General features: G+C 39.9%; 2 protein-coding genes across 5 annotated transcripts in view; one reads left to right on the top strand and one right to left on the bottom strand.

Annotated features, from left to right (window-relative positions):
• Window positions 1–267, bottom strand: part of LOC144280220 (scaffold attachment factor B1-like) — a 31,504-nt gene extending 31,237 nt beyond the window's left edge. The window contains 1 exon segment of the mRNA XM_077842078.1: window positions 1–267. Within this exon segment, the coding sequence (XP_077698204.1) occupies window positions 1–267 (267 nt within the window).
• Window positions 188–24,128, top strand: LOC144280221 (scaffold attachment factor B2-like). 4 transcript variants are annotated; one of them, XM_077842080.1, is made up of 21 exons: window positions 198–532; window positions 1,356–1,443; window positions 3,677–3,741; window positions 3,827–4,033; window positions 5,283–5,345; window positions 6,417–6,444; window positions 7,360–7,849; window positions 8,257–8,303; window positions 9,314–9,414; window positions 11,590–11,739; window positions 11,847–11,947; window positions 14,155–14,291; window positions 15,519–15,610; window positions 16,165–16,301; window positions 18,010–18,303; window positions 20,625–20,762; window positions 21,335–21,374; window positions 22,270–22,391; window positions 23,189–23,298; window positions 23,483–23,549; window positions 23,775–24,128. In XM_077842080.1, the coding sequence occupies exons 1-21, from the start codon at window positions 344–346 to the stop codon at window positions 23,899–23,901; spliced, it is 2,793 nt and encodes a 930-aa protein (XP_077698206.1). In that variant the 5' UTR covers window positions 198–343; the 3' UTR covers window positions 23,902–24,128. The 4 variants fall into 4 exon arrangements, 3 of the variants coding, with proteins under 3 accessions (XP_077698206.1, XP_077698205.1, XP_077698207.1); XM_077842079.1 differs by having other exon boundaries at window positions 3,827–4,105; XR_013348754.1 differs by lacking the exon at window positions 23,189–23,298 and having other exon boundaries at window positions 188–532; window positions 3,827–4,105; window positions 23,775–23,846.

Here is a 24,128-nt window from a genome sequence, read left to right as displayed (position 1 = left end):
GGAAGGGGTATGCGCAGGCGCACGAGCTTCCAGAAAGAAGGGCTGCTCTCCGTTGTAGCACAGACAGGCCGTCACCGTGCCTGCTGACTGCGCATGCGGGTGACTGCGGCCCTGAAGCGGCTCGGGCGCATGCGCCAGGTTCAGACTCGTTTCACGCATCAAGGCTACGGCGCTTGCGCGCAGCCCTCGTGCCCTATAGTCTCGCCTCAGTGCGCCTGCGCCGCAGCCCCTGTGCGTGTCTCTCTTTCTCGGCTTCGTTGCCACCATTTTGTGCTAGGATCGCTGGCTTTTGCTGCTTTGCCCTGCCGAGTCCCGCGCACGTGAGAACCGGAGCAGCGGTGTCATGGCGGAGAATCAGTCAGCGGCCGGGCTGGGGGAGTCCGCGCCCTTGGGCGGGGCGGCTCCCCCCGGCTCGGAGCCCGAGACCCGGCGGCTGAGCGAGCTGCGGGTCATCGACCTGAGGGCCGAGCTCAAGCGCCGCAACCTGGACAGCGGCGGCAACAAGAGCGTCCTGATGGAGCGGCTCCGGAAGGTGAGGCGGGGGGGACCGCGGGAGGAGGGGCGCTGAGGCTTTCCCGGGCTTGGGGGGGCGGGGGGACGCTGCTGAGAAAATGGCGCCAAGTGGGGAAGCGAGGGGCGTCACGTGACTCCGCCGGGCCCGGCGCGGTGCAGTTCCTGCAGCGCCGTGCCCCGTTCGGTGCAGGTCACGTGCTCCCCCCTCCTCCGCCCAGGCCGGTGTGGTCTCGAGCCCCGTCCCTGGACAGTGGGGGAGCCCCGCACCGGCCCCTCTAGTAACCATGCGCAGGAACACCCCCCCCCCCCCACACACACACACTTTCGTGCACATGGCACCTGCAGGCTTGGGCCGCGGGTCCCGTGTTCCAGTCAGAGGATGTGAGTGCAGTGCGCCGAGGTGGCTGTGCCGTATGGGAATGTTGTGGCGCCACTGACAAGGGTGACCAGATGTCCTGATATTTGGGGCTTTTTCTTATATAGGGCTCTGTTACCCGCACGTCCTCTGCCCCTGTTTTTCACGCTTGCTGTGTGGTCATGCTACCACTGACCATAGCTGTCCATGGCTGCCATTCTCCACTTCCTTGAAACGGAGACACTATAATTCATCTGATCACCGGTGGGGGGGCGCAATGGAAAGGGGATGGGGTGCATTATAGAAAACACCCCACACGTTGCTCTTCCACCAGTGCCCTGGGAATTTTTGATATTTCACTTTCATTTGGTCCTACTTGTAATGCTTAGAAGGTTCTATTGACAGCATTTTTCTCTATGGTGTGTTTAGTGCCCAAGACCAAGAGTGCTCTGTAAATAAAGAGTGGCTTTATATCTTTTTCCAATAGGCTATTGAGGATGAAGGGGGAAATCCTGATGAAATTCCAATGGTGTCAGAGATAATCATCAAGAAAACACCAAAGAGAAGCAGCAAAGGTACAAGGGAGTTGAGAGAGGATTTTTTTTTGGATCTTGCACCTACAAAGTAGAATCTAGCTTCCATCTTTTTTCTTTTCTTTCCCTGCTTTCACTCTGAAAAGTGTCTTAATTTTGGCAGAGTGAATTTATAGAGCTTCAGAATTTGTGATTAATAGTATTTGGTTGAGTCAGATATAGCACAAACAGGAGCACTGTAATATAAAATGTACAGTTTAGGCCAGTGCAGCTCAATCTTACCATCAACCTCTTGTGTTACTGACACTCTTTGTTAGTCTCTAAGGTGCCACAAGTACTCTTTTTCTTTTTCCCTACTTATGTGAGTTTCAGTATGATACCAAGTCCCTCATTAGTGAATTGCACATTTTGTTAAATATTAATCACAGGGCCGTGCATAACTGGGAATACTCCCAAACAAAGTGTGTTGGATTGCTAATCAGAATTTCCTGAAAGACCAGCTTAGAAAGGATTGACTTCTACTGCCAACGTAGTGAAAATTTATCATGATGTGTCTTTGCAGGAGGCTAGTTTGAGCCATTTTGAGGTGTGGTTGCTAGCCCTGTCAGGTTGTGGACAAATGAGAAACAGGGTGAAACACCCAAATTAATTTACACTCATGACCAAACTCGGAATTTGAGACCCAGCCTCCAGAGGTGAAAGGTTAGGGTGTTAATTTATTTCAGCTTGTAACCAAAAAATGTTAAAATTAAAATGTGTTACCCATTTGCTGTGATAAATTTAATCAATATAGATGAGCTCCCCTAAGTTAGTCTGCAACAGGAAGTTAATATATGCTTTTCAAGTATTTTTCACATTCCTATTGATATATGGAGATGGCAACTAGCTACATGACAAATATAGAATAGCTGTTTGTGTGATGGAAGGTGAAATCACAAAGGGAGTTTCTAAAGCTTTTTCAACAAATAGCACATTGAAGACTCAAACACCCTTTTAAATATAAATAAATTGATTCCAGATGAAACTTAATTCAGTATATATTGGGCTGCAAGGCAGAAGGGAAAGTCATTTAATAGGTGTGCTACATGTGAAGACATGAATTTAGTACTTCAAGTTAAAGTTTCATATCCCAGGTTGAGAGTTCCTTATAGTTTTAAAACCTCTAGAGTTTATAACAGTGATGCGTTTGCATTGCTGTAGTTAAAGGGCTGTTAGGGTTACCTTTAATTTCCTATTTACCTGGAAAGCTTCCTTCAGATAGTATTTATAATTACAGAATACCAGGTTTCACTTGAACAAAAACAAGTCATTAGATTTCTAATGGTCTGGAGTCATTTTATGCTGTGTATGAAAGAAATTTCTCTATTTCTGAAATGGGGGGTGGTGGTGTGTTACTGCTGCATAACTAACAAACTAAAGAAAGAATCTGTTCTAATACTAGAATTGTATACAACAGGGATTTTAAAAAACTTCTAACTTCCATTTAAATGCCTAATATAAAATAGTTAAAAGCTTTGAAGTGTGTTAGATGTGGAGTTGTTGGTGATGCACAAATGCTCACCTAACAATACTATGCCTGGCTCAGACCAATGTTAATAGTCACTCTTAACATTGGGTGGATTAAATTCACTTGTAAATTATTTTGGATAATTTTTCCCTTCCCAGAAAATACCCAAAACATGATTGCAACATGTCAGTATGTTAATAGAATGAAAATGTTCAAGCTGTGTTTCTCATTGTAGAAGGGCTGTTTCTAAAACCTCTCTCCATTTCTTGTTCTACTGTGCTTGTATTCTTTGAGGAAAATACACTTGTAAATGTGTGAGAAATTGTCTGTTTTCATGTGTTCCCTGTTGATCTGTGCTAGAACTGAAGTGTGTTGTTTCGGTAATGAGCGTTACTTATGGATGTTACTTATGGATCAAGCTGCTGAATGAATTCCTGGTGTAGTAAGACTTTTAGACAGATCATTATAATAAGCTTTTGAAAAGAGAAAATTAATGGTCTTTGAGATACTTAAGAACTATAGTCATGCATAGTCGGCCTAAAGATACCTTTAGCTTAGTCTTTTACGACTTACGTGCTATTGAACATTCAGAACTTTTATTGTAACTTACAGAAAGAAATGTGATGTTCAGAGTTACAGGACTGTTGAAAATAAGGCAAAGTATGTTACTTTTCTGTAAGAAAGTGGATTTAATACCTATTCTAGGAAGAAACATCTGAAAATTAGCAATGTATGAATTCATCATTCTAATAATCATAATGTTACTAGGGCGTAGACTAGAAGAAGAGGGAGTTGAAGATAATGGACTGGAGGAGGATTCTGGAGATGGGCAGGTACGTGAACCACATTTGAGGTGAGAATAATAGTGCTGCATTCAAGTCACAATGACTATTATATATACTTTTTTTCTTTTTACAGGAGGATATTGAAGCAAGTTTGGATAACTTGCAGGATATTGACATGATGGATATTAGTGTGTTAGATGAAGCTGAAATAGATAATGGCAGTGCTGTAGATTGCGGAGAGGATTACAGTGCTGATAATATTCTTGACTCACTGTCTGATAGTAAAGAAAATGCTGATGCAGAAATGAAAGAACTTCCAGATCAGCCTACAGAATATGCTGTAGGTAACTTGGAGGCATCTCCACAGTTTTCAGAAATTAAAGAAGAATCAAGAGAAATACCAGTAGTGATGGTATGGATCTCTTACATGTGTGGAATCAGAATTTTTTTTTTCAAATTAATTAGTGCACCATTATCTAAACAATAGCAGAAATAATTTGGGGATCTAAATTTTTATGGCCATTGATTTTTTTTCTGTTTGTGGAAATAGCATTTTTGATTTTAAAACATATTTAGGTTTTGTTTGCATGCATCATATTGTTACCCACGGTAGTAGTAGTCTAGAAAGCATCATTTTTATTAAATCTTTGAATTCTCTATTTTGCCTTCAGTTTACATTCCCATTTTCTCTTGTTTTCCTTTGTTCTGGAGGGCAGTGAGGGATCCAAATGCTTTAGTTGAGGCACTTCATAATTGTACAGTATGTTGCTTCTGGAATAATTCAGTGTATTTCAAATTTCTTGTTAGCTTTGGGGCTTCCATTCTGACTTTTAGAATGTTTTCATGCTGGCTTTCTGTGCTTATCGTCTGGTAATAGACTGCCACTTCAGCTTTGTCCATTAATGGTTGATGATAATCTTTCTCATGAATCTACAAGTTAAAACTCACTTGAAACGTTCAGTGGGGCAACGAAAGATAATTATTATTGCCCAGCCTCAGATAGGGAGTACAGATGTTACCTCTGACATGCATTGTCTCCAACCTGGGTTATGGGGATCCAGATTGCTGCTTTTGGTTCACTTTAGAAACAGCAGGAATAACTAAGGAAGTAGTTAAATAATTCAGATTTGATTATATTATTAAGGTAAAACTAATGAAGTCTGAGATTTTCTAAGCACTATTTAAATCAACTTGTTGTTTAGAAGTTGATTTTCTGCTTTGTTTTGTAGCTGTGGTTGAAAGGCAAATAAAAATTCCATATAGGATTTTCTGTTAAGATTGAAAGTTTTTATTTTTTAAAAAAGCTCAGACTTTTAAAGTAGGCAAGCAGAGTCTGGAGACAAAGAGAGAGCTCATTGCCTGTCTGTCTGTCTGTTTTTTTTTTTTAAATGCAGTCATCCGTAACCATTTTTCACTTTCTTTGTTGCTCTGTTGAATGCTAGCAAATAATTGCTTAATAGCAGTTATCTGAAAAAAATCAGATAAAATATTTTGCCAACCTCACAATTTTTCATTCAGGTTTCATTATCAGTAAAGATGTGATGAATCTTCTGTATACAGTGACATATTTTTCCTATTTATTCTTTTAGGCAGAAAGTGAGGACATTGGAAACAGTTTAGATGTTTCTTCTTCTGATTTAACTGTAGTGAAGGTAAATTCTTTTTTAATCTTAAATTTAATGTCAGTTATGACACATGCTGTATAAAGAGCTAAAAAAACCCTTAGTTTCTGGGGGGAAAATACAAATACCTAATTCTTATCTTCAGAAAACAGTGAATCACAAAAACAAATTCTAAGTTATATTATGCATAGTAACAAAATTATATACCTTTCCCTATGTTGAATTTGTCTGGTGATTGGAAGAATTGGGCCTTTTTTTATGCTTTGTTCCAAAATAATTTACTGTCAAAATATAACTGTCATATACTTGGCTATATTTCATATACCATTAAACTTCTGTATACACTCATGTTTATAATGTTCATTGTTACCATGATTGGGTGTGATATAAATTAGCTGAAACATAGGGCCTGGTTTTCAGACGTCTGGAGGATCCACAGTTCCCGTTGACTTCAACAGGAGTTGTAGGTGACTTGTACTTCGGCAAATCAAATTTGTAGTAGTTACATAGTGTTGGGAAAATGGTCTCTCTCACTTAGGCACATGTATTTATAAAACTGTTGTCTGCTGATTTGTTTGCCTGTATTTTAAAGGCACTGGAGTGAACAGTACAGTATATACTTCAGCTGACTTAATAGCACTGTTGTGATTTTTTTCCATCCTTTATATGATGGACATGACCTTAGTACTGTAATATGCTTTGAATACCCACAAAAACACTTAGCCCTGGTCTACACCGGGGGGGGGTGGGGGGAGATGGATCTAAGTTACGCAACTTCAGCTATGTGAATAACGTAGCTGAAGTCGACGTACTTAGATCAACTTACCGTGGTGTCTTCACTGTGGTGAGTCTTAGATTTTTTTATATTTATATTTCATCAGTAGAAATTATAAGGTATTTACCTTAAAAATCTTATTCGAAAAATGATTGTTGTAAGGAAGTTGTTTTAAAATCTAACCTTTTCAAGGTTTATAAGAGTTAATAAAACTTACAGTAATTTTTCCCCGTATTCTCTTTTGTAAATAATTTTAGACAAGCTCAGCATCTTTACATAGGATAGTGTTTTGTAATATATATATATATATATTTTTTTCCCTACAGGAAATTGAAGAACTACCTTTGGAGCCAGGTACTGTTTTGGGGGGAAAGAAAATAAAAAGCTAGGCTTTGAAATGGTTTTGCTCTTGCACCGATTCCTCTTGTACACTTATTTGTTTTATTTAACTGCATTACTATAGTGTGCATTATTCTAATGGTGCACAGCCCAGATCATTCAAGGATCATAGAGATTGGAAACCCAGTCATATCACCAGATCTGTGACAGTGTCATCTCTGTTTGAGAAATACATTCAGTATGATGAAATGGTTGCTTTAAAACCTCTTTAAGTAAGCATGGTAATTAACCTAAGCCTTAAAAAGGTTCTGCACGTAAAACAGATCTTGTGATATCACACAGTACATTAACTCTGTAATTTTGAGTGGAGAAGTACACGTAGTATAATACTATAGTAGGGAACTAAAATTAAAAAGTGCCTGGATTTCAGAAGAAGGAAGACAGAGTTTCTTCATGGAAATTTCATACAGATACTGTTCACTTTTCTGGACTGCAAACATACTCATGCACCATCAGAAGATGTTCCGGTTTTCATATTGGACTGTTCTGCTAAAAGAATTTCACAGGAATTTGGGAATTGAACTGTCAAAGAATTGATGCAGTCAGTTAAGCATCTTGGACTTTGGAAGCTAACTTAGGAAGAACTAGAATTCAACTTGAAGAAGACTGTCAAGGATGAGACAGAAGGTTTTGTGTTTAAGTTTATTGGGCATTTTTCTTCCATGTAGCTTCCAGGCTTTAATATAATAGTTTGTTAGACTGCAGACAGTTTAGAACTTTAATATTGTGTACACTAGGGTTTTCCAATCTCTGTGTAGCTTAGAACTTCTCTTGGTGTTAGTGTGGCAGCCATGCCAGTTCCACATTTGTGATTGCTTTATTTCCCTGGTGATTAAATCTTGTGCCATTCTATTCCTGTTAAATCCGTAGAAAATGAGAAAATACTCGAGATTTTGGGGGAAACTTGTAAATCTGAACCACTTAAAGAAGAAATTTCCGAAGTGGAGCAGCCATATGCACAAGAAGCAAGTAACGCCGTGGCAGGCAAAAAGCTAGCAGAGGAAGAGGACGCTCTTGCTGCCAGTCAGTCGGAGGAAGATGCTTTAGATTTGGACAGCAAGTCAGCACAAGATCTTTCAAGGAAGGAAGCAAAGCATTTAGTTGTAGCAAAAGGGGAGACAAGTGAACAGACAATAGATGAAGAGAAAATGGACTCTGAATCTTTAGTAATAAGTGAGCAGAGTAGCAAACCATCAGAAGGCCTGGAAGCCTCTAGTGGGGAAACAGCGGATAAAGATGCAGGTCTTGAAACCAAAGATAGTAAAGAAGATGCCAAGAAAACAGAAGACAAAGCTATTTCTGAAGAATCATCTGCTACTAAAGAGTCCTCTACCAATGAGGGCGGTGATCAGAAAAAGAGGTTTGTTTTTTCTCAGTTTTAGACCAGATGCTATCTTTTTCATTGGTCATTAAGTGATGCAAATAAGCTGTTTCCTTCAATTGGCCAGCAAGACTGATGAAATTGTAGTCTATTCCTAAAGAATCTTTTATTTCTTCTTGTGCAATTTTTAACTGATGGTTTGATTTCCTTCCTTTCCTCAACCTTCAAAGGTTGTTTTCTTAAATTCTTCCTAATTTTTATCTTCTGGCAAACAGAATTAATTGTCTGTTTAAACATCTGACTTCCCACATATCAGATTTGAAAAAGTTTGCAAAGGTGTCTTTTATTTCACAACTAATTTTCTGGTAGGTATTGAATTCTAGCACACATAATTAAGAGTTATTTTTACTTTTTCCTGGTTGAATAACACCGTTTTTTGTCTTTAGCTTTGTTGAGGATGCAGAGACAAAGACGGTCTCAAAAGATGAGAAAGGTACGTTGTAAAATTGAGACTGATTTGGAAAAATGTTAAAATACTAAATCTTATTCTTCCACATCCATCAAAGATCCAAGGGAGTAATTGAGGACACATTCCAATTGCATTTTTTCGCTTGATTCTGCAAACACTTAACCATATGCTTAATTTCACTACAGTGCAGTCCTATTGAAGTCAATGGGACTACTCTCAGTAGTAAAGTTAAGTGCAGGTGTGTTGATAGGACTGGGATACATCTTCAAAAATATAATCTTGGCTGTAAAAAGTTGCTTCCTACTTCTAATGTAGGTTCTGATAATTTCTAATCAAGATTGTCATTGCAATGAGTCCTTACGCTCTGTAGTCACTGAGGTGAGCTTTTAGTGCGTGGTGAACACTGATTCCATTTAAAGTTACTAGCATAAGGTGGTATGTTTCGTGGTACTATCCATTTTGATTTAATGTCATTCTATATAAAAACTTCTTGCTTACTGGTTAAAACAAAGGCAAGGTTTGCAGAAATTTTATCTAATACTTCATGATTAGATTTATAACTTTTGTGGCACTCTTCAAAAGCATTCAAGTCTCCAGTAGTATTTTCCATTGTCCGGTAGAATCAGGCTTTCAGTAGATGAAAGTTTCTTACACTTTCATTATTCTGCATGTCATAAGAACAGTCATACTGGATCAGACCAAAGGTCCGTCTAGACCAGTCTCTTGTCTTCCGACAGTGGTCAATGCCAGGTGCCCCAGAGGGAATGAACAGAACAGGCAATCAAGTGATCCATCCTCTGTCACCCATTTTCAGCTTCTGGCAAACAAAGGCTAGGGGCCTTGACATTACCATGTCATACTAATAGTTATGTCAAAAAATAGTGTGTTTTGAAACTGCAAAAGTTAAACTTCATGTATTTAAAAGTGCTCAACATTTTTAAGCTCAAAATGGTCTGAAGGAAATGGAGTTTCTAGGACAGTTGCTTTTCACTGCGACATTTTTCTGATACAGTAGTGATTTATTTTTTAATTAGGTCGTACAAGTAGCAGTTCTGGTAGAAATTTGTGGGTTAGTGGACTTTCCTCCTCTACCAGAGCAACAGACTTGAAGAACCTTTTCAGCAAATATGGAAAGGTATGTGTTTTTTATATAGTGCTTTTAAATTAAATGCAATTTTTTTACTTAAACAACTTATTAAAATTAAGTGGTGACTTAAAATCTTGCTATTGTTTACGTAATAATGAGCATCATGTTGAAGTAAATTTTGTCTTCTGCCTACTTGTGTAAAACCTTAAGAGGAAAATGGGAGTGAACTGGCTGTATGACTGAACAGGCTAAGCTAATAGAACATAGAATCCTCAATTATTGAGGGTCAGATTTCCAGAGTCAGAGGCAAAGGGAGCTGGGCTCTTGGCTGCCTTTTATGCCTTTGAAAATCTTCCCTGAGAGTACAGTCCTCTATCAAAAAGTTCTCAGAAATATCCGGTAAAGTAATGCAATGGTTGCCCAGATTGACCCCTCTGCAAAGGGTGTCCATGAGAGATGGCATGCCTGTTCGAATACAGGAGTGGCAGAGCCAGGATCTGGCACCTTTCCCATCATAGTCACTTCTTCGCCGCCTGGTTATCCCACTGGAATCTAATGCTCTCTATCACACAGTACTGGCTTAGGGGTGACCCTTCCGTAGTTGCTACTATGAGAAACCAGGTCAGTGACAGTATGGTTCCTCCTGGAGCTTTTTAGTGTCAGCAAGGAAGTGGAATCTGGAACAGCTGGTAGCCACTTCTGCCTCCACTCCTCAAATGGCTTTTCCCATTTATAAAAAAAAAAATTAACTGGGATGCTCTGAAAGGTCAGCTGGTGGACTTCTTGGATCCACTGCTACGTGAGAAGCGGTCTGAGGCTATGTCTACACTTAAACACTGCAGCTGCACTGTTGTAGTGCTCCAGTGTAGACACTTACTACACCAACAGGAGGGATTCTCCAGTTGCTGTAGTTAATCCACTTTCCTGAGATGCAGTAGCTAGCTCAATGGAAGAATTCTTCCATGGATCTACGCTGGGACTTAGATTTCCTTAAGCATATCACTCAGAGGTATGAATTTTTTACACCCCTGAGTGACATAGTTGGTTGACCTAACTTCAGTTTAGACCCAACGTGAAGTCAGGGAGGTTTTTCTGACTCAGTAATTCCTTGTGTCATTTATCTCTTCAGAAAAGGTCATCTTTGTGTTGTTGAACATGCTTATAAATGTTCCAGCGAAAATCGTCCTACTGCAAATGTATTTTGAGAAATATGTAAATGCTGCATTGTGTTACGGGATTAAATGAAGAAATTGGTTCTGCTCATTTGGAGATTTATTCCTCTCATTTTTATATATCATTTAAGTGAAGTATATTAACCATGTCATGCTGATGGTGCTGTTAATAAGGCAGTGCGCTGGTGTTGCTCAGTGCCGCGGAGAGGATGTAATTTTGCAGTTATCACGTCACGCTACGTAAACTGAATTAGTGGTTTTGTGCATACTACTGTAGTAGCACTGTCTAAGTTTTTGGTATTAATTTTGATACTGTCAGGATGGAAGCTCCAGCGAGAGATTGCTTATTTCAGCAGTACTAGAATCTGCTCTAGAATTTTAAACTCTGGTCTTTTCAGAAATGTTGGCCCTGCCATTGGCATGTAGGGAAATACTGTTAGTATTTATACTTCACTTCGATAGGTGCTTCTCAGCACAACATTTTTAGAATACTCATGGCCAGATTGGGTACACCTCGGTTCCAAAATGTAATCTTGATGCCAGTATCAAAATCTGGACAACGGAAGTCAGGTGGTTTCTTTGAAGTGCTGTAAGCTCTTCGGGGCAGGGGCTGTCTTTTTGTTCTGTTTGTACAGCACCTGGCACATTTGGGGTCCTGGCCTATGCGTGTGGCTTCTAGACGTTACGATAATACAAATAATAATGAAAATGGTGTTCCAATGGAATGGTGCAAAACCAACGTTCCTGGTACACGTGGCATAGCTGGCATTTTATTCTGTATACCAAGTACATTGTATCAAAGAAGTAGTAAATGGTGGATTCTCTGTAACTTGAAATCTTTAAATCATGATTTTGAGGACTTCAGTGACTCAGCCAGAGGTTTGGGGTCTATCACTGGAGTGGGTGGGTGAGGTTCTGTGGCCTGCAATGTGCAGGAGGTCAGACTAGATGACCATGATGGTCCCTTCTGACCTTAAAGTCTGAGTCTTAGTCTGAGACTGTGGTTGAAGATGTTGCAAAAACAATAATAAAAAAATAACATTTCTTAAAGGTGGTTGGTGCAAAAGTGGTGACTAATGCTCGCAGTCCTGGGGCTCGCTGTTACGGTTTTGTTACAATGTCAACATCTGAGGAAGCCACCAAATGTATTGGTCACCTCCACAGAACAGAGTTACATGGGAAAATGATCTCTGTAGAAAAAGTAAGTGGTAATTTTCCAAGATGGATACCATAATGGGAATATAAGAATGCATGCATTAATGATCTCAGACTTGTAATTGATTATATTTTTGGCAAATACTATTCCAGGCAAAAAATGAACCAGCCGGGAAAAAACCTTCAGACAAAAAAGAAAGTGAAGCAAGGAAGGAGAGAGACAGGCACCATTCTACAGATTCCAAGTCTGAAAAGTAAAGTTGGTTTAAAAAACAAAACAAAACTGTGAAATGTAACTGTGAAAGACAAGTAATAGTTGAACAGAGTTTAGTTTTATTGATATAACTGTTTATAAAGTACCCAAACATGTTTTGTTGGTTCATGCTGTACCTGAAGGATTGATTGATATCAAGGAAGAATAAGCATTTTTATTGCACTGCACATCTTGCTTCATGGATCTTGTATTTGTGACCTTGAGAGTCCATGAAATGGAAATATCAAGAGGTTATATAACCTGTAGTTTCTTTCTTTCTTTGAAAGTTCATGGATTCCCCTTTATGCAAACTTGTGTACCTGATTCAGTTCAGTACTCTCCATTTGCTTTTACGCCTCAAAGCTGTCTTGTTGCCCTGGTGCACACATTTCTGACTTAGTTATATAATTCGCTCTTAGCGATAGATACAGTTAACTTCTAATTTGTGTGCATCAAGTTAGTCTTGTAAGATCCAAGGCTGATACCTCTTTAGAGTCAGAAAAGGTCTCTCATGTCTAATCTACATTGGAAAAGGTTTGCTGGTGTAACTAGTGTCATATCCTCCTAGTGTAGATGCAGCTTTTGTCAGAAATATGCTTTTGCCAGTATAGCTTATACCAGTTCCTCAAATGAAAGAAGCTATACTTGCAAAGGCTCTCTTGCTGGTACAACTATGTCTGCACTAGGGCTTTTGCCAGTATAAAAATATCATAAAAATCACACCACTAATTGACACTGTATTAGCAGAAGTTTCTAGCATACACTTGGCCTTACTTAGATTGCAATTTATACTTCTGTTTCCAAATCCTAGATCTGCTTTCTATTTTAAAGTGGTGCAAACTTTACTTCAGCACCTTAGGCCTTCAGGGGGCGTCATGTCAGACTCCTGATCCATGTAGTGATCGTTCCCTTTCTTAGGCCTGACTAGCCTTGATAAATCCTGTACTTCTGGAATGTGACAGTTCAGTACTACTTGCAGTAACTAACATCTGGAGCTGATATGTTCAATATCACGATTGTTTCCTTTCGGAATTATTCATGCCTTTCAAGGATACTAGAAAGAGATAAGTAGTGTCTTCTGGGATGCTAGTACACTGAATGTGTGAGACAAATAAGGTGATCAAGAATCCTCAATGCAGTAAAGCACTGCATAGTGTGGCTTTTCCTTCCATATTAGCTTAGTCCAGTTATTTGTAGCTTGGGACCTGGTCATATTGCTTTGGGCCCTATATTGGTATCTCCTGATCCCGTTCATTTTTATGTAAACCAGCGTAGACACTGTGGTCATCATAATTGTTTCATATACATTGTCCTCATAAATGAGGTATTAAAGGGTCTTCCTGTAATGTTAATGGAACAGAGTCAGCATCCTAAATTTTCAAATCTTCCTGTTACTTAAGTAGCTTCCTTGAAAGACTAATCCTGATTTCTAAAAGGGCTGCTAGAATGGGTCATGAGATGTCTGCTAATATTTATTTTCCCTGGGGCATGATAGCCTGTACTGCTTATTTGAGCGGCATTCTATTTCACAGTATTCTTAGGGTTTGTCTACACTGGCAGTTTACAGCGCTGCAGCTTTCTCGCTCAGGAGTGTGGGGGAAAAAAAAACCCTGAGCGCTGCAAGTTTCAGCACTGTAAAGTGCCAGTGTAGACAGTGCACCAGCGCTGGGAGCTATTCCCCTCATGGAGGTGGTTTTTATTTTTATTTATTTATTTTTTTACCACCAATGTTGCTAGTGAAGACATGCCCTTAGATGTTACACTCTATTTAATTTACTTGCCAAAGTCCTGATTACTGATTTGAGTATTACTTGAGCAGTTTTTTACGACAGAACATATTTGCAAAAGCCTTTATCCTACTCTAGTTCACTCTGTATGGATGTCTGTTTTTAAATGGCAGAGTGAGCTATATGTGAAGATTCATTATGGATGGAATTAACAACAATTTGGAAAACTTAATATTCAAAAGGATCACCTACTGTTCTTTCTAATTTGTTTGGATCTTTCTAGCTTTCATATTCAGTCAGCTAAATTAAGGAAAATGTGTGCAAGTGTATGTTGCATTCAGGATTTGGCAAATTGGAAGAGCTTACTAAATTTCAGTTTTTGGATGTCTTTTGTGGCTCATGTAGAAATCCAGAGGAAGTGGAATTGTGTAGATAACTGTGTTCCTATGTACTGTACTATTAAAGCTCAGTTTATTTATAGGTCTGTCAGTATTAAAAAGGACGAGAAGACAGATAAAAAAGACGATACTAAGAAAACAGAGAGAGATGAAAAAGAAGGAAAAGAGAAAGATGAACAGAAAACTACATCCTCCAATCGCTCTAGGACTAGCAAATCAGGTAATGTAAACTGCTTTCTAAATAGAGAACTGTATTACAGACATGGTTTGTATGGACAACTAAGTGACAAAAGATAGACTTTCCAGACATATATATAGATTAGATTGTCATGCCGTATCCAGTGAAATCTGTGGGGAAAGTGATAAAACATGGAGAATTCTTCCTCTGTGCTGGAGAAGTTTTCATAATATTCAGTACCCTGTGTTTTAAAAAAGAGTACAAATAGGGAACTGTTTGAGAACTGTTGACTCTTTGGAATTTATACCTGTAATCTAAATATTAGTGGCAATTTGGTGTCCTTCAAAATATTTGCAATTTTATTACATTGTAGATAAATGCTTTTAGTTGTTTGTTTTCCTCTCCCCAAAGGATTTTTCTATTCTGAACAAAGTGTGTTTTTATATTATAAAAAAACCTCACATGTAGTATAAAATACATTTTAATTATGAAGACACAGCTAATTTAAAGAAGTCTTTATTATTCTACTTAAATTATTGCAATTTAGAATATTTATTATATTCAGCAACAGATGGTATTTCAGCAAGTTTAACACTCCATTAAGAAGAATGGTTGAAGCTAATTCATACAGCATTATGCTGTTTCTCTGTCAGACTCTCAACAGAGCAGCAGCTGTTTGATTTAGGGCATAATGGGTTTAGAGTTATAAAACTGCAAAATTTGTGGAAAGAATAAAAATGTATCATTTTTGTATCTTTTTTTATTCTCTGTGAAACTCTTGCCTCTGGTTATAAGCAGGAAGTAAATTTAGTCTAAAGTTTTGCTGATATGTATAGAATCTGGTGCAGTTCATGGTCTGTCTTTTGAATGCGAAACTTAGTTTTCTGTCCTACATTGTGTGAAAAAAATGCATTTTAAGGTGCAAAAGTGGACTTAAATTCACTATTTTGAATTTTTTTGTCCTCTTCAGATAACAGCAGAAGTCTTACTGTAATCTCCCATTATTTTTCTTGTTTCCAAAAGTTAACGAAGGCAAGCATTCTGAAGCCCTAATTTTACTAATACTCCATTTTCTTTTATATAAATCTCATATTAAGGTTAAAAAAATTTAACCTCCAGCCTCTCACTTCAAAAAAAAAAAAAAAAAAAAAAGAACAGAGTTCTGTGGTTGTAATATTTATTAAAAAAAAAATCTAAGATATAAATGATTGCACTTGCCATAGTTTGTTATATTCATTACACAATCTTTGGTTTTTTTGGTTCATTTAGGAAGTCGAGGAATTGAAAGAACAGTAATAATGGATAAATCCAAAGGAGAACCAGTTATTAGTGTGAAAACCTCTACCACATCAAAAGAGAGAGTAAGTACAATTTCAGTAGAAAACTTATCTATGAAAATAGATTTAAACCAACTTTCCCTGTACCGCTGCAGAGTATTTGACTTGCATTTTTAAAACTGTGGTGGTCCCTTCTAAATAAGGGGATTTGGCAAGTCATATGACACTATATTGGTAAATGATTATGCCCTGCCTATGCTACAGCTTTCTTCACTGCTATTATAGGCAGAATTGCACATATTTAATGGAACAAGGCCATTAAGACATCACGCTGCCCCAGATGTGTAGAGTCAGGAGCAGTGGGTGTCACTACACCTTTAAAATGGTATGGTTTGTGTTGCCCCAGAGACAAAACTAGCTAGCAGACTCACTCCCCAAAAATTGTAGCCAAATTATTGGTGCTGCCTACAACTCTCTTCCTTCTAGTTCACCTGCAAAGTGCCTACAATTATTTGTCGCTCTGGTAAGGAAGGGGGGATAATAGTGGTCCTGTTTGTGGGCATTTATCTTATCTGGTCTCTGGAAATGTAATCCAAACACTTTTATTCTGGTTCATGTATTACTTTGATTAAATGCAGAATACTAAGAGCCAGGATCGCAAGTCAGAGAGCAAGGAGAAACAAGATATTTTATCATTTGATAAAATCAAAGAACAGCGAGAGCGTGAGCGACAGAGGCAGAGAGAACGAGAAATCAGAGAAACGGAGAGACGCCGGTGAGCTTAGTGTCATCGCTACCCTGAGCATCGGGAGCCCCCACGCCCAGACTCCCACCCCACTGAGTTCCAACCAGCTGCACCCTGACCTCCCACCCCACCAAGCCCGACTCCTCCAGCACCCAGATCCTCCACTGAGCCCCCCCGACCGCCCCCATGCTGACCTATAACCACCTTCACCTGGACTCCCCTGCAGAGTCCCATTCCCCCTGCACCCAGAACCTCCCACCGAACTCCTTTGCATCCAGATCCCCACAGTACCTGGACCCCCACTAAGCTCCCCATACAGTGATCCCTCCCCCTGTGGCTGAGCAGCATTTGGGCCAGGACGTGGGGGAAGGGGTCATTGCATGGAGAGCTGTTCTCCCTGTCCACCTATCCCCAATATATCCAACCCCCACCCCACCGAGCCTCACCTCCTCCTGCATCCAGACACCCATCCCCCAACCCTGTGCAGAGCTTCCTGCGGCCAGGGGAGGTTTCTGGGGGTTGATCTGCCTGAACAGATGCGCCTGCGCTGCCAGGGAAGGGTGAGTGCGCACTGGTGCAGCTTCTCTTTGCTTCCCCACAGAAACCATTTTTCTGTGGGAAACAAAGAGAATCTGCAGGGAGCATGTTTCTGCACATGCGCAGTGGCACAGGCTTCCCCCAGGAGTAAAATATGATGATTCAACCTGATTGAACTATTAATTCAAACCATTCAGATTGGGCTCCTTGTTCTGATCGCAGATTGTCTGCAGAAATGATGACTTTTTAGGGGGTTGTGATTCATAGTGGTTTAGTGTACAGTTTAACAAATGTACTTAGGCGTAGTGGGTACTATATTGTGTATTCAATATTTAGAATGCAGTGAACTGTCCCTAATGCACCAACATGAATCATTTGGTGTAATAGAAATTAAATGTATTCCTTCCTTGCTAACGGGGCAAAACTGGAATGTTTTTATATGACTTTTTATCCTTAGTGCTATGCAAGGGACGAATTGTTACAGAACATGTTACAGGATCATTTACCCTGCTTTGAAAATCTCTGCATTTATGTAGTAGCAAGAGATCATTATCCTGTGGTGATACAGTTCTGTTGACAGTCTGTTATGAAAATGACAATTTAGTGTTGGAGCTGTCACCTCATGCATTGTTGTATTCAACTTCAAAGTTTAGTCTCCTGTATCTTTGTCCATTGGTCTGGGTTTATATTTTTCTGGTGCTGTTTATTCCATGAGCTTTAATAGAACCTGCAGTAAATCTTTTGAACAGAAGCAGAATCTTTTCTTGTTATTCAGTAACACTTAGGTATTTTCAAATTTTGCATTTAGCTTTGCTAAAATACCTTGGTTTTAACTTCGCTTGTATTGAACTTTCACCCTGAAGAGAGAGTAAAATTATTCTCTCCCTTCGGGGAGTTGCATGCCTGCTACCTTTTCTTCCAGAAGAATGTAAAGAGGACTCCTCACCTTAGAGGAAAGCATTTTCAAAACTGCTCCCTAAGGAAGGGGTGTTATCACTACTAAATTCTTGCCTCTCGTCTCGTGTGTGTATATTGTTGCTTTTTTAAAAACTATTTCAAGTGACTGTGATGTTTGTTTAGTAGAAAATAACAAAGTCAGCTGGGTTTTGTGGGAGAAGATCTAGGAAGCCTTCAAAAAATACGTCACTTGAAGGTGTAGTGTACCCTTTAAAACCAACAAATCTCTACTTCCCCTTTTCAGAGAACGAGAACGACGAGAGCGAGAGCAGCGTATTCAAGCCATTCATGAACGGGATGAAAGACAGAGGCTTCAGAGAGAGCGCGACCGACTTGAATTTCAAAGGCAGCGGCTTGACAGAGAGCGTTTGGAGAGGGAGAGGCTGGAGAGAGAGAGGATGCACATCGAGCAAGAAAGGAGGAAGGAACAAGATCGCATACAGCGAGAAAGAGAAGAGCTGCGTCGTCAGCAAGAACAACTGCGCTATGAGCAAGAACGGCGATCGGCAATTAGAAGACCTTATGACACTGATGCAAGGTAAGTGACTGCAGTGAAATTCCAAATTTTAGAGTGTGTTTATAGCAGGAAGTTTAAGGCTGTAATCTGAGATTGTTTTTTATGCAATTAGTAAGAACTCTTCTTAGAACAGATGCTAAACTTCTGAGCTCCACCCCTGTTTCTAGCTCGGTTTGTTTGTTTTTTTTTCTCGTTAATTTGATGTTTTTAAATAAGCATAATCAGCAAAACACACAGATGTGTATTAATAAACTCAAAAAGCAGTAAATGCACATCCAAAGTAGATTACAAAACAATGCAGTCAAACAGCCACAGCAAATGAGGAATCCATTACCATGGGGTGTTAAGTGCAGCTACACGAATTAAGGTTACATCTATGATTCTTGAGGAGAAGGAACTCTTTTCTCTCCCTGCTCGTTGAAGCAGCCTTTTATCTACCTCGACCCATAGAATGGTGGGAGTATCTTCCTCATTGGCATTAAAGATGCTCTTTTCTAGGTAAGGACCTAAAGAAATCGTGTTTTTTAACAAATAAATTCATAGTAGTCTCAAGGGTAAGTATTTGAATTTCAGTGGATACAGATGGTTGCCAAATCCCCCCTAAAGTGCTGCCATTTTTCCAGCAGCAGGGAGGCAGAAGCAGGCATCCCTGTTTCCACTTCCCTGCTAAGGCTGCAGCTACTCCAGGGGGTTAACAGGCTGATTCCAATCCTGGGTTCAGAGGTAATAGGTCATTTGGATCCTGGGGAGTAGGGTGGGTGGTGGTTGGGGTAGGTGTGTCTCAGCCGATGGCTCTATGCAGCCTGGCCTAATAGGGTTTGGGGCCTGGCTTTCTTCATGCCCACCTCTGGCCCAGGCTGTCTGCTGCTGCGTCCTGGCGGGTGGGGAGAGAGGGGAAATGTTGTTAATGCATGGCAATCAGGAGCCCCATCCCATAGTGGCCCCCCACAGGCCTGGGGGAGATACTGCAGCTCCAGCTGGCAAGGAGCTGAAAGTGTGTGAGGAGCCCTGGATCAGGGTGAGACCAGGATCCATCCCCCATTCCACTCCCCTCTGCCAGGGCAGGATCCCCTCCCACCCATGCTCCAAGTGGATGATCCCATTCTGAGCTCCTTGCCAGCCCGTGCTGTGGTATCTCCCCCGGACCCGCTGGGGGAGCAATGTGGCAGGCTGAGCTGGAGCTCCTAATTGTTGTGCGTTGTCAGTGCTGGCCCTTCTTGCTGCCATACCCTCCCTGCCCCCACCACACACGAGCAGCTGAGTCCCCGCTACTACCTCTCACCTGTAGAAAAAATCATGGTATTGGGCTAATTTGATGATTTCTGTGTGGTCCTTGAAATCTTGATTTACATATAAGGCAAGAAGCATTTTAATCACGTGTGCCTTGCCAGCTTTTTACCTTGAGTCTGTCTGTTTCTGAGGCAAATATTCACAATAAATTTCAGTTCACATAGCTAGCTGAGTGCCCAGTGAGTTTAAATTATATTGCTGGTGACTTTTGAACTCTTAAGATTTTAGAGCATGAGTCAATGCAATAGTGTACGATAATTCCAAATTAATTCTTAAGCAGGTATCCTGAACAATATTGATATTTGACAATCCAGCTGCACACAGCTTTACAAATGATGATAGTGCTCTCAAATGTGTCTTGTCTGCTAGATATCAGTTCACCTTTGCAGTGTCTGTCTGAGAGGGCTGCAGGCTGATAGAGGAATATCAGAGTGAGTTGCCTGAATTTAACATGTTCTGAAAGCTGATTCATACCTATTTTTTTGATGATATACCTGAAATGTAGTCATTTGGGGACAAATTCAACCCTGGTTTAATTCTGGTGAAGTGCTCCTGGGGGGTTACACCAGGGTGAATTTTGCCCTCAGTCACCTACCCTTTTTGCCTTACTCGGTCACCTACAGTCACCAGTTTTACTGCAGAAATAAAAAATAGCCAATTGGAAGCTGTGCTGCGATGTACATAATACTACGTGACAGCACTCAATTATGACTCCTACAGAAACTACTCTCTCCAGGGAAGTTACACAAGGGGTTGTAGAAATTGTGGACTTGAATCATAAAACACAAATGTCAGAAGGATTAAATAGTCTTTCTACTCTCATTTCAACATACGCCGAGATTAGGGTGTGTGCAGTATTGATGCAATTAACTTCTTTTCTGAAATTGAAATGAGAAGTCAGTTTGGCACGTCAGGGATTTTAATTATCATATCAAAAAATAACTATTGAATGTTCAGCTTACCACAGGTTGCGTTAAGTGAGACTTGGTTTAGAAAGACCAAGATGGAAAAATTATTGCTTCACATTGTATTAAACGTGCACTTTCTTACAGGCGAGATGACTCCTACTGGCCAGAGGCAAAGCGCATGGCGATGGATGATAGATACCATTCTGATTTTACCCGCCAAGATCGCTTCCATGATTTTGATCACAGGGATCGTGGCCGATACCAAGATCATTCTGTGGATAGGTTAGTGATGTGTGTTTTTGTTTTTTTTTTCCTCCTGTATTCGCTGAAATTAAGAAAAGAAAATACCTAGTGTCGTATCAGGTTTACTATTTGCTTGTAAAATAGTGCAAAAAAAGTAGGGATTAGAACTTGTGTGTTCTTATGGCTATATGTGTATCTGCTGTTTGCAAGCTTGTGTATGTTACTTCTGTGCCACTTCGGTTATTTCTCCAGCTCTTTGTGTTTGTGGTGTTTATTGTGTACCCTTTCTTGGCCCCAACCCTTCCTTCCTGTCAGGTCTGACACAGAGCTATTGCCTGCGGTGCTTTGTCACATTTCAGTGATATTGCCGCTTGTGTTGCACTGGCACACACAATTTTAGTGTATGTGTACACTGTATGTGTTTGCTTTTGGTAAACCAGTTTCTCTAATCCTAAAACTATATTTCTAATAAAATAAGTATTCCCATTTCCATACTTTACAGTGTAACAAATACCAGCATTCAATGTAGATTACTTCTTCAAAACCCCAGTATAATTTAACTGGAAGATCTATCCATTGTTACTGAATTGCTCTCTTTTTTTTCACCCCAGGAGAGAAGTTTCAAGGGCAGTGGCAGATCGAGATGGGCAGGTGGGTTAAGTAGAAACACTTGCGTCATAAACATGTGCATTTAGATCGTGCCTTTCATTTGGAAGGATCCCTGGGTGCACAGGGCTCTTAAATGCAGCCGCCACTGGCATGAAACGCAACAGCTGTTTAATAAACAACTGGTTTCCCACACTGAATATGCAATGCATAAATCAGTTGCTAACTACAGTAGTTGTCATAGATTAGGAAAAAACACATCTAAATGATTGAAGTTACCATATGGATTCTCTTTTTGGGGCTAGGTGGTGAAAAGAAAGTGTGTTCTGGTTATTGGTGTCAGATGCATTATCAGTAAATGTTACGTGTAAGGTAATTATTCTGGCACTCTATCCATGAACAGCAAAGAACTCATTGTCTTCAATATAGCAAAATGGTCTATAGAAAATGCAAAGGTGCCATAATACAGAGGGGCAAATGTAACCGTGCAACAAATATTACCTTTTTGAAAACATTGAGGTAGGGGCTGGATTGGTACTTTGGAAATCTAAGAATTCTGTTGACACTTTACCAAAGTGGAAGAGTTGAACTGAGAATAGTTCATGTAAAGTTATTTGAACCTGGGAGAAAGAACTGAAGCAAAGACAAATGGTTAAAGGGATTGGAGTAAAATTGCATTCCACCAAAATATTAATTAATACACAGAATGAGCCTTAGAGTAGTAAGGGAACCAGTGAAGAGTTTTGAAAGTTATTTAAAGGAGAAAATATTGCTCCAAGAGCTCACACAAGTAGATGGTCATAGAGGGGCTGTATGGAATCTTGCTGTCAAAAATGCCCTAGTGACTTGATAGGTTGTGGCACTGGTTAAATTCTGTTGACCAGCGTTTACCAATTTGAAAATTAAATTACAGCATTCATCTGTGTCTTTCGTCTTTCAGCATTATCCAGATGAGCGCCATGGAGGACCAGAACGTCACTCGCGGGACTCACGGGACAGTTGGGCTGGCTATGGGTCTGACAGAAGAATGAGCGAAGGGAGAACGATACCTCCACAGTCCCGGTTAGTATGTGTAAATGAGGACAGTCATTCACCAGTGCTCATGCTCTTCGAAACGTCAAATAAACTCTCTGAAGGGTCATAGTGGGAATCAGTTTTACAAGTGTAAATCCTCTCTCCAGATAGTTTCATTGAGGGTCTGTTCTCTCCTGGGTGTGCAGTGAATTTACATGTAGCTCCCTTGTGCATCAAGAGAATGGAGCTCTCTAGTGAGTAAAGAGCTGCTGTGCAAGCTGCACTGCCAGTGGAATCATGGTTCTCTTGTAAGGGCTTCCTCTTCCCGGGATAAGATCCAGTTCTTTCACTCACGCTCCAGAAATTCTCTGAAAGGGGGCTAATTTAGGGCTGGTAGTCTGGATTTGAGATTGTATGTATTAATAGAAAGCAGGCTAGAATCTTGGTGGAAAACCTGAGATGGGACTAATCTGAAATCCCGGATGTTTTTTTTTTTTAAAAAAAAAAACCATCCAGACTTTGCATTATTGTTCTGTATATTAAATATACACCTACACTTGCCTGAAGTGATATTACTCCATTAGTAGCTCCATGTTAAGTATTGAGTGTTGCAGTATGTTGTGATATTAACTGATTGTCTGTAGATCAATTAAGAAAATTGTTTTCTATGTTAGAAACTTGTTGAACAATCTTCCTAATTTGATTGTATCCACTGTAAATGTAGGCTTTGCATAGATATAGCTTGGTAAATGATTATAATAAGTTTACGTATGGGGTATTGTATTTGGCTTCACCATCACACACCTAGAAGATTTTCTTTCATTTTTTTTGTTTTGTTTTTTAAGAGATGGACGTGACTGGGGAGATCATGGTCGAAAGTTAGAGGGGCATCAAGATCGTTCATGGCAGGGCAGTGCAGATGGAGTGATGGGACGGGATCATGAGAGATGGCAAGGTATACTTGCTGCTTAACAGTGTGATTGTGGTTTTTGTAGGCATTATTGCTGTTGAACTTGTAGTGGTAGTTAAAACTCATACTGAGCTTTAAAAGCATTACCAAGCAAGCAAAATTCTGGGAATAAGGTGTTGCTTTTTAAAAATGCTTTATTTTTATTTAAACGCTTTCCACTTTATTGTAGGTGCTGATAGAGTCATCCCTGCTCAGTCCACACCAGCCCATGTGATGAATCGAGGAGCAGTATCTGGGTAAGAAGCTTAATCAAAGATTTTTGGTCCTTTTCCTTTACTTCCTTTCCCTCTGCATGTTGTAATTGAATCAGTTGAGTAATGTTTCCGTGATTTTATCTGGTGCATTTTATTTCAAGAATAAAAATCATTAAAAAAATGTAAATACTACAAAATCACAGCAATGTTACAAATTTGCAATGAAGATTAAAACACACATTTTAAAAAGCTTGACTTTGTTCCTAGGCGTGGAGGCTTCATGCAAAGTGGAACCCAGAGCCAGATAGTGCAGGCTAGTGGAGTGCCAGGAGCATTTGCAAACCAGGACAGAGCAAACAGACCCAGTGATCCCCGCTTCACGCACCGCTACTGAAATTTTTAACCTTCTCTGAATGTAAGATGGCTACAGTGGTGAATTCTATTACCCAGGGTCACCTTGAATTTATGTAATTAAAAATCTGCTGCCATATTGTAATAGAAAACTATGTGAACTCATTTGTTTGTTTTTTTGTAATAAATGTGTTCTTGTTCAAACACCACTTAAGTTTCTGTTAATGAAACATTCCATTTTTCATAATAATAAAATTAGTTTACAGCTAA

The sequence above is a fragment of the Eretmochelys imbricata genome, chromosome 25, assembly GCF_965152235.1.
Source record: "Eretmochelys imbricata isolate rEreImb1 chromosome 25, rEreImb1.hap1, whole genome shotgun sequence".
NCBI lineage: Eukaryota > Metazoa > Chordata > Testudines > Cheloniidae > Eretmochelys > Eretmochelys imbricata.
The sequence above is the reverse complement of the archived record's forward strand: the minus strand, read 5'-3'. Positions and strand labels throughout refer to the sequence as shown.

Excerpts from the sequence above, each read along its gene's own strand:
- LOC144280221 (XM_077842079.1), top strand. The coding sequence starts at position 344 with ATGGCGGAGAATCAGTCAGCGGCCGGGCTGGGGGAGTCCGCGCCCTTG. Across the intron at positions 7,850-8,256 it reads GGCGGTGATCAGAAAAAGAG|CTTTGTTGAGGATGCAGAGA; the intron begins GTTTGTTTTTTC and ends TTTTGTCTTTAG. Across the intron at positions 20,763-21,334 it reads CAAGATCATTCTGTGGATAG|GAGAGAAGTTTCAAGGGCAG; the intron begins GTTAGTGATGTG and ends TTTTCACCCCAG.